The sequence below is a fragment of the Silene latifolia genome, chromosome 10 (assembly GCF_048544455.1).
Source record: "Silene latifolia isolate original U9 population chromosome 10, ASM4854445v1, whole genome shotgun sequence".
Taxonomy (NCBI): Eukaryota; Viridiplantae; Streptophyta; class Magnoliopsida; order Caryophyllales; family Caryophyllaceae; genus Silene; species Silene latifolia.
The window spans coordinates 164,818,908-164,836,019 of NC_133535.1; the positions used below are offsets into that span (position 1 = coordinate 164,818,908).

The 17,112-nt window shown below is 34.5% G+C and overlaps 2 protein-coding genes across 2 annotated transcripts; one reads left to right on the forward strand and one right to left on the reverse strand.

The window, feature by feature from the left end:
- Positions 1–3,125: 3,125 nt before the first annotated feature.
- Positions 3,126–7,196, reverse strand: LOC141606885 (uncharacterized). The gene is made up of 11 exons (XM_074426238.1): positions 6,839–7,196; positions 6,489–6,732; positions 5,108–5,257; positions 4,955–5,018; positions 4,757–4,849; positions 4,523–4,654; positions 4,368–4,433; positions 4,159–4,257; positions 4,002–4,060; positions 3,843–3,902; positions 3,126–3,727 (listed from the first exon to the last, which is right to left on the reverse strand). Exons 1-11 carry the CDS (start codon positions 7,120–7,122, stop codon positions 3,428–3,430), a joined length of 1,551 nt encoding a protein of 516 aa, XP_074282339.1. The 5' UTR covers positions 7,123–7,196; the 3' UTR covers positions 3,126–3,427.
- Positions 7,197–15,733: 8,537 nt separating this feature from the next.
- Positions 15,734–16,413, forward strand: LOC141606872 (defensin Ec-AMP-D2-like). The gene is made up of 2 exons (XM_074426221.1): positions 15,734–15,887; positions 15,999–16,413. Exons 1-2 carry the CDS (start codon positions 15,821–15,823, stop codon positions 16,157–16,159), a joined length of 228 nt encoding a protein of 75 aa, XP_074282322.1. The 5' UTR covers positions 15,734–15,820; the 3' UTR covers positions 16,160–16,413.
- The last annotated feature ends 699 nt before the right edge of the window (positions 16,414–17,112 follow it).

Consider the following 17,112-nt stretch of genomic DNA (forward strand, 5'->3'; position numbering starts at 1 on the left):
AGAATTTTTTTTTCTTTTTTTTTTCTATTTTGTTTTTCATTGCATTTTTTTCAAACACCTCTTTATTCACAAAAGTAGCCAAACAAACTTTGATAATACTTTGAAGCTCAATTACCCCAAGAGATCGAGGTTCCAACCTATTTATATTCAACACAACTAACTACCACAACTTACTCGATAGGGTGAGTTGTTTTGGGATGCATGTAGCTTGTATGTTGGTTAATCAAACGGAAGGCTAGGTACAAATGAGTTCACAAAAAGGGACCAAAATGCAAGGGTAAAATAAACAAAAGCTATATGGCTTAGTAATTAAATCCAGCAAATTAAAGCCCATCAAAACATGATCGATCTTCCCCACTAATATTATATCTATGTAGTCTTAATTAGCAAGCAAACAAACAAAGAGTAAATAATTGAGCTGATTCATTATTATTTTGATAAATAAAATTCAAAGTAGTAGGTACATACTCCCTCTTATTCGCTATAATGTTCCCTCTTTCCCGAAATGGATTATTCAAATAATGTTCTTCTTTCTTTTTTAGGTAACTTTTACTCTTATTTTATTCATCACTCTCTCCTATCACCAAACCCACATAACTCTTTTACTCCTATTTTATTATTTTTCTTAATGTTTTGGCCCCACAACTTTTTATTTAACTCCTAATAATTCATCTCTCTCCTTACACCAACCCATCAATGTCCTTTATTCAATTTTAATAGTATTCCTTAAATATTGAGGTCTTTTGCCTAACTAGCCATTTATTCCAAATTATTTAACAAAATAACCAATATGACATTATATTTTCCAAAATAACCTTCTTAAATGGTTAACCAAATCAAACCACATAATTAACAAAAAAACCTTAAAAAACCCAACATTTTTGTAAACCAACCGGTTTCCTAGGGTAAAAAGGATAAACAAAAACTTTGAGGCTTCCACTCTAATTTGTGCGGCTTTTGGATCCATCAATCAGCATGCCAAAGAGTGGTGTGAATCTATACCGCTCGAAAATTGGGCCCTTTCTCATGATGGTGGTAAGCGATATGGGATTACTACAACAAATTTGTCTGAATCTTTTAATAATGTTTTGAAAGGTGCTCGAAGTCTACCTATCACAGCTCTTGTCCAACTCACCTTTTATCGATTGAATAAATATTTTGATGAGAGGCGGGTATCTTGTGAAAGCATGCGGTCTAATGGTAAGAAATGGTCTGACATGGTCAATAACAAACTGAGTCACTATGCTGAAAATGCAAATAGGCATTTTGTTCAGAGATTTGATCATCAAGAAGGCATTTTTACAGTGATAACTGGGTATCATTCAAGTTCAGGTAATGTGTGCAAAGGCGGTCATACTCATTTAGTCAATTTTAAGGAAAAAGTTTGCTCATGTCAAAAGTGGCAACTTTACGGAATTCCTTGCTCTCATGTCTTAGCGGCATGGATCTCGGAACATTGATTTTGAGCCACTCTTAAAGCAGGGGTATAAACTTTCTTCGTTAGAAAATGTTTATGCTCCGAGATTTCATCCTATACCAGACAAGCGTTATTGGAATTCATATAGTGACAATGAAGTACTTGTTCCAAACCCAAGTATGAAGAGAGTATGTAACAGCCCTACCTTGGGCTGTTACAGAGTAAAAGGTGGTAGACCTCCATCCACTCGCCTAAAGAATGAGATGGATGTAAAGGAAAAAGGTGTGGCGAACCGATGTTCAACTTGCAAAGAAACTGGTCATAACTCTAGAACTTGTAAATTGACGAAGAAAAGGAAAGCAGAAGTATTGCAAAATGAAGGTATATGTATATTATTAGTCATTATGTGTTGCTTTTTCTTGTTTTTGTTATTACATTCATGACGTATTTTCATATTTATTGGCAGGTAGCTTGTAAGAGGTGAAGTTTGTTGAAGACGGATTTTTAGTTGAGGGGTGCTGAGTTGACGATTTTCATTTAGGTGTCCGCAAGTTAGCTAATTGAAGACTTTTTTTTCCTATTCTAGTAGCAGGCTAGTTGTTATTTGCAAGTAGTCTTCATTTGGCAGAACAATTATGCAGTCTCGTTTTTTTTTTTTTTTTTGAATGCTGGATGAACTATCACAATTTTTATTAAGAGTTGGTTCAAGTTTGTTATTGTCGTTAATTCTCTATTGTGCACTATAGATGCCTATTGTTAATTCTCAAGTTTGGATTATGGTGATCTTTATTGTACCACAAAAAAATTGGGAAAATTGATAGGAAGTCTTGCAGAAGACGCGCACTATCCGTCTTATGCTTAAGACGGGTCAAATATTAAGATAATTTTTTTTGCCATTTCCTAGGCAATAGGTGAGATGATTTAATTTGGTATGTATTTGTCTCGTCTTAAATTTAAGACGGATAAAGACCGTCTTAAATAAGAAGTTGTGAAAATTGACGATGAACTTTTGAGCCTTCTTAATGTATGGCATCTCATTGAGCTTTGAAAATGATTGGCAGCTCCCGTTAATGGTTGGAATAAGTCTTGGTTAAGTAATTTTGGCTTTGGTTTTTGGTTCACTAAACTAAACCGGACCATTGTTAAACGAAAAAGAATTGTTTGAACCAACTATAATTATTTATATTGGTTCACAACTTTATTTGGCAACTTTGTTAATTGCATAGCTGTTCTTGTAAATAAAATTGTTATTTGGTTATTTTAGTAAATAGTTTAGAGTAAATGGCTAGTTTGACAAAAGACCCTAAATATTGTGTCAAAGACAAAAGGGAACATTATGACGAATTGGAGGAAGTATCTAACAAGAGAGAAATAGAATTGGGATGGCAGATTAAATGGAGTAAATAATAAAGAGATGGAAGCATGCACGCACGCAGTTGTCTGTTTAACTACGATGCATGCATGGTTGTTGACGAAAATAGTAACTAACTAGTACTCATGAGCATGCATGAAATAGAGGCATGCATGTTAATTATATGGTGGTGTGAACAAGAATAGATAGATACTAACAAAGAGAGATACTCGATGATCGCATTAGAGATCGATATGATGGCAAGGCCTTGATTGTCATACACTCCCTCATACTTATTATATATATAGCTGCCGTGCATGGCTAATTTGGAATATATAGAGAAATTAAAAGCATACAGCTGCCCAAGTAAAAGACTAGTAAAACTATCCATTAACTCAAGGAAACGCATTAACCTCGCTTATCTTTCAACTCACGATCAAATTAAACTATTCCATAATAACTTCGTTCCATCCCAAATTTAATACCACTATATATGTATGTAGTTCCAAATTCCAATCATAAGTCGCTAACCACAGTATTATTATTATCATATAAACTAAAACAACTCAAAAATTGTTACTCTAATTATTAAACCTAATTATTATTTCTATGATATAGCTACATACTAGTAATAATGTCCTCCATCAACTAACTATATATCATTCACTTCTTCTTTGGGCTTCCAAGTCAAGTGCTCCAAATTTAGAATCAACCACTGTGGAGGTCTCTTGTAAATTATTATTGTTACCATTATGTTGTTTATCCACAGCAATATTCTTTGGGCTTCCAAGTGCTTCAGGTTCGGGTTCAATTTCTGTTGCTGAATCAGCCAGTGTCTCTTGTAAATTATGGTTGTTACTATGTTGTTTATCCACAATAATATTCTTGTAGAGAGCTAGAGCTGATGATATCATGCTAGAAGGGTCGCCCATCGCTGCAGGAAGCAACATTGTCGTAGACTGCAAGTGTGCAACAAGTAACACAAAATTAGCCTTCTTCCAAAATAAATGTTTTATACTACTCTACATTTTATGAGCTTATTATTATTACTACCAAGTATTATTATAAGACTACCTTTTGAGCTACTTTGCTGAATGCTTGTACATAGTCCTGTGCCAACTTAAGACTTACTGCCTGTATATCGCCAAAACAAAAAAATAATAATGATAAATAAAAGAATAAAACTTGCTAATTATGTTAAAAACAAAAAACAGAGAAAAAATGTGTATCCACCTCTTGGCCCCTATTTTTTTGAATGGATTCGGCAATAATACGTATTGCTTCTGCTTCACCTATACATACATCCCATAATCAAAAGTCAAGAATGTCATGACAGTCGTTTTAGTAGCTTAATGCAACTAAACAAAAAAAATACTAATAATCAACCAACCTTTTGCTCGATTGATTGAATCTATCTTTGCAGCTTCAGAAATAGTACGTATTGCCTCTGCTTCAGCAGCGGCCATAATACGTTTTGCTTCTGCTTCACCTACATACATCCCATAATCAAAAGTCAAATGCAACTAAACAAAAATAAAATAAAAAAATAAGTAAAATGACAGCCTCTCTAGTAAATAAAAAATAAAGGTGATAATTAACCTTTTGCTCGGTTGATTGAATTTATCAATGCAGCTTCAGAATTGAGGCTTGTTGCTTGTTTTTCACCTACATACATCCCATAATCAAAAGTCAAAACGACAATTGTTTTAGTAGCTAAATGAAAATAAAACTAAAAAGTAAAAAAATAAAGGAACCTTCTCCTCGGTTGATTATAGCTGTCTTTTCAGCTTCAGATTTTAAGATTATATCTATCTTTTCAGCTTCAGATGTTAAGATTAAAGCTTCCTTGTTAGCATCAGCAGCTACCGTGACAGCTTGTTTCTTTTCTGTGACACAAAAAATAATGTTACAAATAATTAAGCTTCCATTTTATATACGGAGTATGTATAAGTGTAATGAGTAAAAAAAAAGAGTGATATAGTAGTAACCGTCGGCATCAATAAATACAGCTCTTTTCTTTCTTTCTGCTTCTGCTTGCATACTCATATGCTCTTTTACTCCAGGAGGTGGAATGATATCCTCTACAAAAGAATTCATGAGGGTGAAGTCAATTAAGTGATGAAACAATGTATGTAAGTATATATATTATATATTAGGGATTCGTACATAGAATAAAGAAAACATACTTATCTCATGGCGACAACAGACAACACCCCATCCCGATTGGGTAGCAACATCATTGATGGCGTTCTACAAATTTTAGAAAGGTCATCCATAATTCCATACACATATATATGTAATATATACAATAAGTAACAATTAATAAGATATATACATACCACAATAGTTGCGTTCAAGTTTTCCCTTTCCATGAAGGTCTTATCAAGTGGCATTTTACCGATAGTACTACGCATCACAGTTTGTGCCAATTGTGTCACTGCGTACATTACATTGTCATGCCCATAAGATGCTTTCAATGGATCAACAACCTACAATACATACAAATAAGTAATAATAATATTAATAAGAAGAAAAATTATTGGTACACCCGGTGTACAAGATTATTATACACCCTAACCAATGATAAAAGCTTTAATCATATTCCACTTAGATTTTGGTTTATATTTATGGAGAGTTTGTGTAATTCTAATATTATCGTACGGTGACGTGGTGCACCCGACCGGTGTACCTAAGAATTTTTCTAATAATAATAAATAAACCCAGTAGCTAGAAAGCAATGGTTTATATTTATGGAGAATTTGTGTAATTCAGGGGCGGAACTAGGCCTCTTTTACTAGGGCTATAGCCCTAGTCAATTTTGGAAGAAATAAAATTTAGTAAGCACAATAAGATAGTGTAATGCATTTGGTCTGGTGGTAAATCTTTATGCCATTTAAAGAGTGAACTGTGTAGCTGGTCTGTGGTTCAATTCACATAACGTAGCAAACTTTTTTAGAGTTTTGGTTTACTTGTCACGTGGGCCTTTCATCACCTTTAATTCCAAGAATCTTGCATTTGTATTTGCAGCCTTCATTTTTTTTTAATCAAATTTAGTTAATCTCATAAGAGAGATCATTAAAGACAAATTTTTTTGGTCATAGACAATTATATTAATCAAAAATGAAATATGGTAGGTTTTTCAATATTAAACATTCTTATCTTTTTCTTTAAAACCATGCTTTTAAGTTTGACATTAGTGTTACTCTTGTACGATAAATTTGATTATTCATATTGTGTACTTTATTATCGAATAATAATTAATTAAATAAAGCCTTAATTATCAGTGGCGGAATTAGAATTTGAAATTAAATGGAGCGAAAGACTTTTAATGGGCGGAAGAGTAATGTTATATGATAAACTCAAAAAAAATTCTAAGATTCTGACTACAATTTCGAAATTTACAAATAACTACGGCCTAAAGAAGCGGGTCCCCTTACTAGCCTCCTATAGCTCATTGTATTTCGGATATCCATTTTTTTACTACGACTTATATATTTAGCCCTAGTAGTAATTAATTCCTGGTTCCGCCCCTGGTGTAATTCTAATATTATTGTACCGGTGTACCTAAGAATTTTTCTAATAATAATAAATAAACCCAGTAGCTAGAAAGCAATGCTAGGAGACCGGCCAACAGGTAAAGTAATAACCAACGGAGTAAATATATATATATATATATATATATATATATATATATATATAGTAGTAGGTATGTAAGTATACCTTGACAAATAGAACGGCATTAACTCTTATGCTAACATTGTCAGTAGTAACGGCTGGGTGCTCTTGCATCTCAATCATCTGTTCTTTAAGTGAGTGAATATATGCAATCTTGTCCACAATGGGTACCAAAAAATGCAAACCAGGTTCAAGTATTTTAGTAAACTTCCCAAAACGTTCTATTACTAACGCCTCTTGTTGCTCAACAAATTGAATTCCCATATTAATACCCGTCCTTCTCTCAAACCTGCATCCCAAAAACCACAAATATTTTACACAAATAAAACAATCCTATGTATGTATTCCTATCCGTAACATCATCAATTACATAAGAAAAAGTATATAATATATACCTAGGATCAATACGTTCAGTGGAAAACTGACGAGAAATAACATTATTACGGAAAGCAGATGAGGACGTAGAAATCAAAGAATACGGGTGTCTAACGATACAAGGAGAATTATTAGGCATCAAACGAGGCTGAGAAACAGTGGAAATTGAACGAGATCCATAAGGACGACGACCACGATTGGTGAGGAGACGACGAGAAAGTGCAGCGTATGCAAGAGGGACGGCCTTATTCATTACTGTCTCCAAAGCGCCATTATTAGCGAGTGTTGCAACAATAATCGACATTGTTGAATTTTTTGGATGATGAGCTTAATTATAATTATAATTAGGAGAGGGAGAAAGAGTTATTATTGGTAAGTAATCTAAAACCCTAAGTAACAGGGTATTTATACTAGTAGTTTTATTATACTTTTCCCCTTGGACAAGTCGTCACAGTATTTCTATTTTTAGGAGGATAGGATAATTTCCCCCCGAAATTTGTTAATTCTTACACAAGTTACCTCGGTTGAATTGTGTATAACAAGTTTCATCGAGCGTGAGATACAATCAAATTTATTTAGATGTTGTCTTGCTAATATGTATTTTTTATTAAAATTATTAAAATAGACTTAATTCGACACAATCTCTTATTAATACTTATCTACAACTCAACTTTCCTAACCTGAAACCAAATTGGTGTGATCATCAATAAAACATGACTTTTATTATTAGTCAAATTAGCTTAGAACCCGTACAAAAATGCACGGGCTTACATAGTATGATTAGTAATTTAGAAATGAAATTTTATAATTTTATTTTTAGAGAACTACTGTATAATAGGCTTGTTAAATAAGTAGAAATATCGTGTATTTAGCGCATTATTTGTTCAAAAGTGCATTAAATCTTCATCATCGTGCTTTGCTTGCATATCTTTATTCATAATTATCCGTTTACAGTCACCCAACGATTGTAGGTCGTTCTTGTTTATGTGCCACACGCCTCGATTAATTTATCTGGTTAGGGAGTTTTTTTTTTCTACAAGTAAGACATGGTAAATTGATTAAAATCGCTCGCTCCTTCTATCTTTATAACTTATCTACTATTAGAAAATAAAAATAATAACTAACTTGAGACCGAGTAAGAAGTAGCAAAACGTGAATAATGAAATAAACAGGATGAGCATGTGACGAAACATTAAGAAATTCTCATCTCACATATAATAAACTAAGTAGTAGGTTACGAATGTGTACAATAAATTAAGCTTGTATAGTCGAATGCTCCTTCCAATTTATGAAATTATTTTGTTTGGCTCCTGGTCGGTCATTTCCTTACTATCTTAGTCCTCTAGTCCTTTTTTGCTTTCGACCATGCGTTTTTTTTTTTTTTTTTTTTTTTTTTTTTTGATTAGGTAAGAAAACTAGGTTGATCCTCTAGGGTAGGACCAACCTATCTCATCCTTTCGAATGAGGGAGGTAAGTTGAAGCCACCGGCTATCAAACCACCTCGAAAGAGTTGGACATGAATGTCCAATAGTAGCCATGAAGTCAGCAACCTTGTTGGCTTCACGAAAACAATGTTTAATTATCACTTCATCGAAAAGATGAAGATTTAATTTCACATCCTTGATAATACTAGTGTTCCGGGTGTAATTCCAGAGCAAGTATCGTTACCACCCGTGGCTTGTAGAATTATGTCTCGAGTTGAACCCTTCTTGCTTCTATCGTCCCTCTCGGCCTCTCCTGCAACAATGAACGAACTGAGGGCTTGGCTTTGTGCCAAGCGTACTCACTCCGACGCTCAAGTCAGTAAACTTAAAGGATTAAGCTGTGTTACTTGGCTAGATATGTATTGTAGAGAGATAAGGGAGATATTACCAGATGAATAGTGTATTTAGGTTAAGTTGTGGGATCCTTTCCTCAAAGAAGGTTGAGGAGTATTTATAGGCTTTCACCTTTTGTCACGTAGTGGCCAAGTGGCCAAGTGGCTATCAGGTGGAAAGACCGTTCTACCCTCGGCCGATGGACCTATGGCAGGCCGGCCGACGGGTCTTGGATATGAGTACGCGGGTATGTGTCCCGGCTGGCAGGTTGTCGCGCCGAGACCCTGGCTAACCGGCCGATGGGCTGCATCGGCTAGGTTGTCTGAGTCGTTGACTTTGCTGTGGATATCTTTGACCTTGCTCATTGTGTTGACTTGGTCAGCGGTGCAGAATATGCCCCATCAACTAGAAATTTCCCAAGGAATTTGCCAAGTACCTCGAATTGAGTTAATAACACATAAATTATCACCCTCCACAATTAACTTTGAGATTCCTAAATATTTAGCTGCTAAAATACCATCTTTTAAAGCCAGAGCTTCCGCAACAAGGATACTATTGGATCCGCACTTTTTTGCTCCCAACAAAACGACTTTACCATTGTGATCTCTTATAGAATATCCTAAGGCAGCTTTGTTACCTTCTATTCTTGATCCGTCAAAATTTAGCTTTAGAAAACCGTTTCTAGGTTTTTTCCACCAAATTTCTTCCTTACTAGAGTTGTTTCTAGCTGACTCTTCTATCTCGGGATTGTTGAGATCCTTAAATCTAGTCACATTCCAGGTCTTAGTGCTATTATTACATAAAGTAATAAGTTTGTTGATACTTAAATTAACATTATTAAATATAATATTATTTCTATGAAACCATGCATTCCACCAAATAAAAATCATCTTAATGAAATCATCTTTTGGAATTAAATCCTTGAGATAATTAAGTTTCGTTAGAAAATTTTGACTTGTAATAGTATCATAATTTGACAAAAACTCATTGAAACTAATAATGTTCAGGTCTTGGATGACAGACCCAATTAAGGGACATTCGTAAAAGAAATGATCTTTGTTTTCAATAGGATTGTTACACAGAACACAATGAGGTGGGACATCAATATGACTCTTGAGAAGTCTACTTTTCGTTGGAAGGCCGTCAACACATGCTTTCCAAAGAAAAAATTTCAATTTAGGAGGAATAATTAATTTCCAAATCCACTGAAATTCACATTTGTCAAGAGCTTGATCGAACAAACCTTGCGCTAACCAAGTTGCTGTTTTGGTAGAGAAATTTCCATCTACGGACAACCCCCAAATGAGGGTATCTGGAATATCATTATGTGGTACTGGAATGTTAGTAATCTGATTAACAATATCGTTATTCACTAAACTGGATAATTTACAAATATCCCATTGCTTGTCTGAGGTAATGAAATCTTTTACCAAAAGATTAAGATCACGGTTACTATCATCATCAACCATACTGCTTGTAAGTGGGTGTGAAAAAACCCAACTATCAGACCAAAACTTAATGTTGCTACCATTACCTACCTGCCATCTCAGTCCTTTTCTAAATAGAGTCCGAAGACTCATTAGTTTACGCCATTGCCAAGAAGAGGCTGAATTAGGCTTATGATCAAAGAGTGAACAATTTTTCAAGTATTTTTTAGATACCACTTTAACCCATATACTTTCCTTATCCATAAGAATTTTCCATAAAAGTTTCATTTGAAGAGCTTTATTAGCTGCTTCAGAAGATTTAATTCCTAAACCACCAACCGATTTTGGTAAACAAACTTTATGCCAACCAACCAAATTAGGAGAACACTGGGAAGGATTCTTATTCCAAAGAAAGTCTCTATTAATTTTATCTAATCTATTATGGATCGATGAAGGAAGGAGGAAGCTTTGCATCTGAAAAGTTCCCTTCGCGGCTAAATTAGCATTGACAAGAACTAGTCTACCTGCTTGAGATAGAGAATTCGCTTTCCATTTCGATAATTGAGTGCAAGAAGATTGAATAATGTTCTCGAAAGTATTTTTAGTCACTCTGCTATCAATTATAGGACATCCTAAATACTTACCCAAATGAGCTTCCTCGTTCATATGAAGAATGCCTTTAAAGGATTCACGAAGAGAACGCTCAATACTTCTAGTGCATTGAAAAGTGGATTTGTCAAAATTAACAAATTGTCCGGAAATCGTGCAAAATTTATCTAAAATATACTTAATAGTTCTACAACTCTGGTTAGAGGCTTTAGCGAAAATGATAGTGTCATCCGCAAAAGTGAGAAACGGAATTTTCTCCACCCCGGATCCAATTCTAATACCAATATCACTAGAGCTAACATCACTATTTTTTTGTAGAGATCTTGCTAAAATCTCGGCGCACATAATAAATATATATGGCGAAAGTGGGTCTCCTTGTCGAATACCTCGAGTGGGTCTAAAAACGTCTCCCGGTATTCCATTTACTAACACTGAGTAAGAAACAGTGTTTATACATGCCATAATCCATGAAATCCACTTAGCATTAAAACCCATTTGCTTAAAACTTTCCTCGATAAAATTCCATTCTAGTCTATCGTATGCTTTCTCCATATCAAGTTTGATTGCAATCCAACCTTCTTTACCCTTTTTACGTTTAAATGAGTTGAAAATCTCGTGTGCTAAAAGAATATTATCTTGAATGAATCGATTAGGTGTAAAAGCACCTTGAAACGGGTGTATAATCTTATGCAAGACACTTCGAAGACGATTAGCCAAGATTTTTGCAATAATTTAATAAATTGTTGAACAAAGACTAATCGGGCGAAAATGGTTTGCTGTTTGCGGATTTTCAATTTTAGAAATCAATGCTATGAAAGTATGATTTATTTCTTTTAGTAATTTCTCAGAATGGAAAAATGCTAAAACTGCATTCGTGACGGAATTTCCTACAATATCCCAGTATTTTTGAAAAAACTCTGCAGGAAATCCATCAGGACCTGGGCATTTATCTGCGGTTAAACTAAACACAGTTTGTTTAACCTCTTCCCTACTAATATTACCTGTAAGAAATCTATTATCTTCGTATGTAATTAATCCACAAATAGACTTAAAGTCCTCATTCTTGTCGAAATTACAAAGATGATTTTTCGCAAACCTAAGTTTAAACTCCTCGGATATTTCTTGCTTAATGAGGTTTTGATCAGTAATACAAGCACCATCCTTATTAATAAACTGCTTAATGCCATTTCTACTACGTCTAATCGTGGCATAACTTTGAAAAAACTTGGTATTGTTATCTCCAAAATTCGCTTTGTTTATACGAGATTTTTGTTGCCAATAGACACGCTTATAGTCAAGAAGTGCATCACGCTTTTTCAGCCATCTCAATTGCGCATTTTCTAAAACGGCAATATGAGCGTTTGACATCTATGTAATCAAGCGGAGCTTAACTCAAAACATTAAAAAATAAATGTACACATATCATATGCCTTAGCCCTTAGACTACGACTTAAATTCAAGTAAAACAGAATAAGTTTAAGAGAGTAAAAGCAAAATTTATATTTTTGGGATTGTCTTAACCGTGAAGACAGAGAAATCATGAAGTTTAGACGTACCCCAATTTCACGTAGCATGGTTAATTAGTATTAACAAAGTCGCCATATAGCTTGGATTTTACTGTGACATGCTATATATATTGCATTAAGTTGTGATCTACTCATAGTCATATCCCCTCCATAAAAAAAGTAAGCTATATTAAAATCTTTGTCATCAAAATAAAGCGGATAAACTCTTTAAACTGCTTGCATAACAAAGAATCAATCAAACAGAAAGACAATGAAGCCTATCTGATATAATTCAATCAAAGAACCATATGACAATCCTATCTAAACAAAACATTACTTATAAGGACTCATAGGAAAATTTTAAATCATAATACAGAGGCCCAATCGCTTCAAATTAACATTTAGTTTTTGAATTCTTGTTGGTACAAACCTTTGGAGAAAAAAAATAACAAAACTGAATAGTAATTTGGATCCTCTCTATTATTTTCTCTCCATTTCCACTCTAATACACTCTTATTTTAATATATTTTCTCCCTCAATTCATTAAAACATTACTTTTATAAAATGATTACAGCCATTAGATCGTCCTAATCTGGACCATTCGAAAGCTATGGAGGTCCACTTTTTTTAAGTAATGGACGGAGAGAATTCGGACCGAGTCAATTGGCGACTAACAGTAGTCGCCAAATGGAATTCGGGCAACTGAAAATGGTCACCCAAACCCAGTCACAGGCATTAGTCTCCAAATGGAATTCGGGCGACTAATTTCAGTTGCCAAAATTGGCGACAAATAGTCGCCAAATAAGACAATTGGCGACTAACAGTAGTCGCCAAATTAGCGATTGAAAATCAACGTAGTCGCTAAAATAGCGACTGAAATCCGTCGCCAATGGTTGACTTTCAATCGTCATTTTGGTAACTACTTTCAGTCGCCAAATGGTCGTCATTTCCACTGGCAAACCAGTAGCTACAGGTTTGGGTACTCTGTTTTGGCGACTGAAATTTCAGTCGCCAAAAATACATTTCAGTCGCCAATTTGTCTGGGTTTTACATTAAAATTCAGTTTTCCTACTACCCATTTCATTGCCTAACCTGTATTTTTCCATTTCAATGCTCGTACCTGCATTTGTATTGTTACAACACCAATGCAAACCAAACCCACAACATGAATGGAACACCAACAACCAAATCTCATACTCCGTATATAAAATGAGAATAAATCCAAGTTTACAAGTGTACCACACATCCTAATCAAACCAAGTTCGTCACAAGCCTAACTTACACTACAATGTTCATAGGTTTTGGGAAATGGGCATACCTAAATCAAGTACAAAGAAAGGAAGCACCCGTGCCAAATCCGCATCCTCCGGATGGACCATTAGGATCTTGCCAATGGGGACAAGAACCGGGGTTGCATGAAGCGAAGTAGGCTTCCATCCTATCGAACTTTTCCTTCATTTTCCGCATTTGTTGATCCTTTTCGGCGTTTTGGTGCCTTTCTTCATTAAGTTGTGCTTGTAGTACACTTACGATGCATATCTATCAGGAAACTTCAACTTTCGTAACCACTCACACAATACCTTCCTTTGAGCTTTGTCAAGAGCAAAAATGGATTTGGCTTAGACTCATTTTTGCAAATGTGCAATTTGGGATAATCACAAAATATCTTTAGATCTTTTCTTGCACCAATAGTATCACATGACTTTCCTGCTACATCCATATTCGTGTGAATCAGTAGCTCAAAGAGTTTTTTCTATGTGCATTACATCCAAATTGTGTCTAATTAACATTGTTTCCCAATATATATAAAAGGTCTCAAAAACTACTTTTTTTAAACCAACCGTTCTTTTTTTTCAACTCTTTAAACTCTTCTTCTATACCGTCAATAGTAGTTGGCAAATCACATATCAACTCCCATAACTCATCTCCCGGAAGTCGATCCGGAGCAACGTCACGCACCTCTTTACCTTTTTTGAAAGCTTTTTTGTCCCTCCTATATATGTCCATGTCTATCCGATAAGAAATGTCTATGACAATCAAACCAACTTATTTTCTTGGAATTAGGAAGATAAAATGTTTTACTCTCTTCCATGAAACAAGGACATGCCTTTTGTCTAGCAGTATACCAACCAGATAACATCTTGTGAAGCAAAGCATCATCGTTCCAAATTATATTCACATCATTTTGAACAAATATTAATTTATCTGGAACAAATATCGCGAAATGATCTAATTTAAAACTTAATATTGATTATTGCATTATTCGAATGAATTTTATATTAATTAATATGATATTTGATTAGTCATAATCATGTATAACTAACTATCACTTATTAGTTATAATTAAAATTGTATGTATTGTTTTTTTAAAACGTTGAAGTTAAACCTAAAAAAATAAGAATTTAGAAAGATCATTTTTTTTTTATAAGTAAAATTATTAAATGTCATGTTGTATGAATTAAGACGGATTTTCTTCAATTATAATAACAAAATTTTAAAACAGACAGCGCGAAACGCGAAATGCTACCTAGTTCTAATATATTTTCTCTTTCCATTGATTTAAACATTATTTTTTATTAAATAATTACAATTACTAGTCACCCAAGATTTAATTTGTACCGTTTAAAAGTAATGAATGTCCATTTCTTTTCAAGTAATGGAGAGAATCCGTACTGTAAAATAAGTAGGGAGAGAAATAGTTGGTAGAATAATAAATACTCCCTCCATTCAACTCCACTTTACAAGTTTCTCTTTTGCGCACTATTCACAAGCGGACATTCAACTTCAATTTTCTCTCGATACATAAGTAAAAATATATTCATGCGGGATCTTATTTGATTCGTCTTTAAGAGTACATTAAAAATATCTAACTTTTTATAATTTTTGCAAACACGCGGCTAACGATATTTATCGTCTGAAAGTTGCGTTAGCAAACGTGATAAATGAAAGTTGTAAAGTGGAGTTGAATGGAGGGAGTAGTTAGTCTTGCTGAAGACGGGTCGGAGCAAGTGACAGGTAATGTCACTCACAAAACGGATAGGGTGGACAAGGTGGGGGCATCCCCATGTGCTTTCTTCTCTCCTCTATTTGGGTCATTTGTGAGAGGAAATGATATCCGTCATTCTAAAGTGACGGATATGTGTCGTCTTTAATGAAATTTTGTGAATAATAAAAGTGAGAAAAGCAGAAACGACACAATGAGTTACGACTCTTATGAGTAATGACTAATGAGATAGAGCAGAGAGGAAAGCTAAGGTTGCCGACAACAAATATATGTAAATAGTGGGATAGTGGTGTGTAGAAAAAGAGGTAAAAGCCGAGTGTGTGACAGAGACATGGATCCTACTTAGCCCATCTATTGTCAATTTACGAGTACTACTTTTGTGTATTGTGGCAGCGCGCCAACGCAATACTGGTCCGACCTCAATTATTATCATTTTCAGCCACTTGTTACTTTACACATTTATTTTCTTATTATCTTTAATTACAATTATAATTATAATTATAATTATAATTATAATTATAATTTAATAATAAAATAAATTGATCAACATACATTTGGCTATATAAACAACGGCAGGTTGTTAGTAGTTTGGTGTATCACAAAATAATAAGTGTAAAAATAAAAGCTAAGGCGAGAAATAATGGAGCGTTCTAGTCGTGTGTTTTGGCTTGTTGTTCTCATGCTTCTCATTGCCATGTCCTCCTCAGGTTTAACTTCTCTTTTTTAATTTTAAGGTGATGCAATAGAGTAAGGTAGGACAAATATTGATATTAGCCATTATGAAACTAATTACTGTGTGTGTGATTTTGAATGAACAGAGATAGGAGAGGCAAGAACATGTGAGTCAAAGAGCAAGAGGTTCAAAGGATTGTGTGTAAGCAGGACCAACTGTGCGAATGTGTGCAAGACTGAGGGATTCCCTGGTGGCCATTGCCGCGGTCTCCGTCGTCGCTGCTTCTGCCTCACCCACTGCGCCTGATCGATATTATCATCATCTTCCTCCTATATATCCAACTACTACTACTACTACTACTACTCTTACTCTGTATTACTTACTATTATGTCGTCAACAATAATAATATTAGTGTCATTTGATTGTAATCGTGGCTTTAAAATTAAAGACTCTTTTAACATAAGGCCAGGGGACTATTAGTTTGGTCTCCGCCCTTATTGGCTTCTTGTATGGACATTAATTATGCACTATCAATCTATGTATGATCCCCTCTTAATTCATTTGTCTATTGTTTGCTTTCCAAATTCTCTCATTCTAATGCTCTGGGATCCATCCGAGATTAATCCTACTAGATTTTCTCTTGTTTTTATTCAGTAATTAACATTTTCAATTCGGTCTGCTGTCGAACAAGTTATCTAGACATTAGTACTTTTAAACATTTCTGCCTACGAGGTTTAGAAATCATTTTAAATCTCACCAATAGCAAGCTGATCAAACTTTGATCCAATAATATGTATATGTGTCAAACATTTCGAAAGACTTATATAGCTAGGATGCTATGGATTCAATGACTGACCGCGACAATAGTCATCCTAGTAGTGGTGTTGATATTTTGTGTTGGACTTACTCTAATCATGCTATCTCTACAATGTCATTATTGTGGTGAAGAATCTGAGAGCCATATTCCTAGAAGAGCCAATTAATCACTTGTGGGAATTAATATTCGGACGGACAAGCGAGGATGATAAATCAAACTCATGTACGTACTCGAATGCAGGCCTAAACCAGCCAGCAATTGAGTTATTACCAACAGGACCAGTAGGGAAGAAAATACTAAAGGAGAATCCAAAGCTAGCTAGAGTTTTCAATAATAATTCAATTAATATGCTTAGGCAAATACTTCCTACGTCGCTTGCCATGCACCCATGCCTTCAAAATCCTCTGCAATGAAACCTTAGGCTAAGAATCAAGGCTATTTG

Excerpts from the sequence above, each read along its gene's own strand:
- LOC141606885 (XM_074426238.1), bottom strand. The coding sequence starts at position 7,122 with ATGTCGATTATTGTTGCAACACTCGCTAATAATGGCGCTTTGGAGACA. Across the intron at positions 5,019-5,107 it reads ACTTGAACGCAACTATTGTG|AACGCCATCAATGATGTTGC; the intron begins GTATGTATATAT and ends TAAAATTTGTAG. Across the intron at positions 4,655-4,756 it reads TGTATTTATTGATGCCGACG|AAAAGAAACAAGCTGTCACG; the intron begins GTTACTACTATA and ends TTTGTGTCACAG.
- LOC141606872 (XM_074426221.1), top strand. The coding sequence starts at position 15,821 with ATGGAGCGTTCTAGTCGTGTGTTTTGGCTTGTTGTTCTCATGCTTCTC. Across the intron at positions 15,888-15,998 it reads CATTGCCATGTCCTCCTCAG|AGATAGGAGAGGCAAGAACA; the intron begins GTTTAACTTCTC and ends TTGAATGAACAG.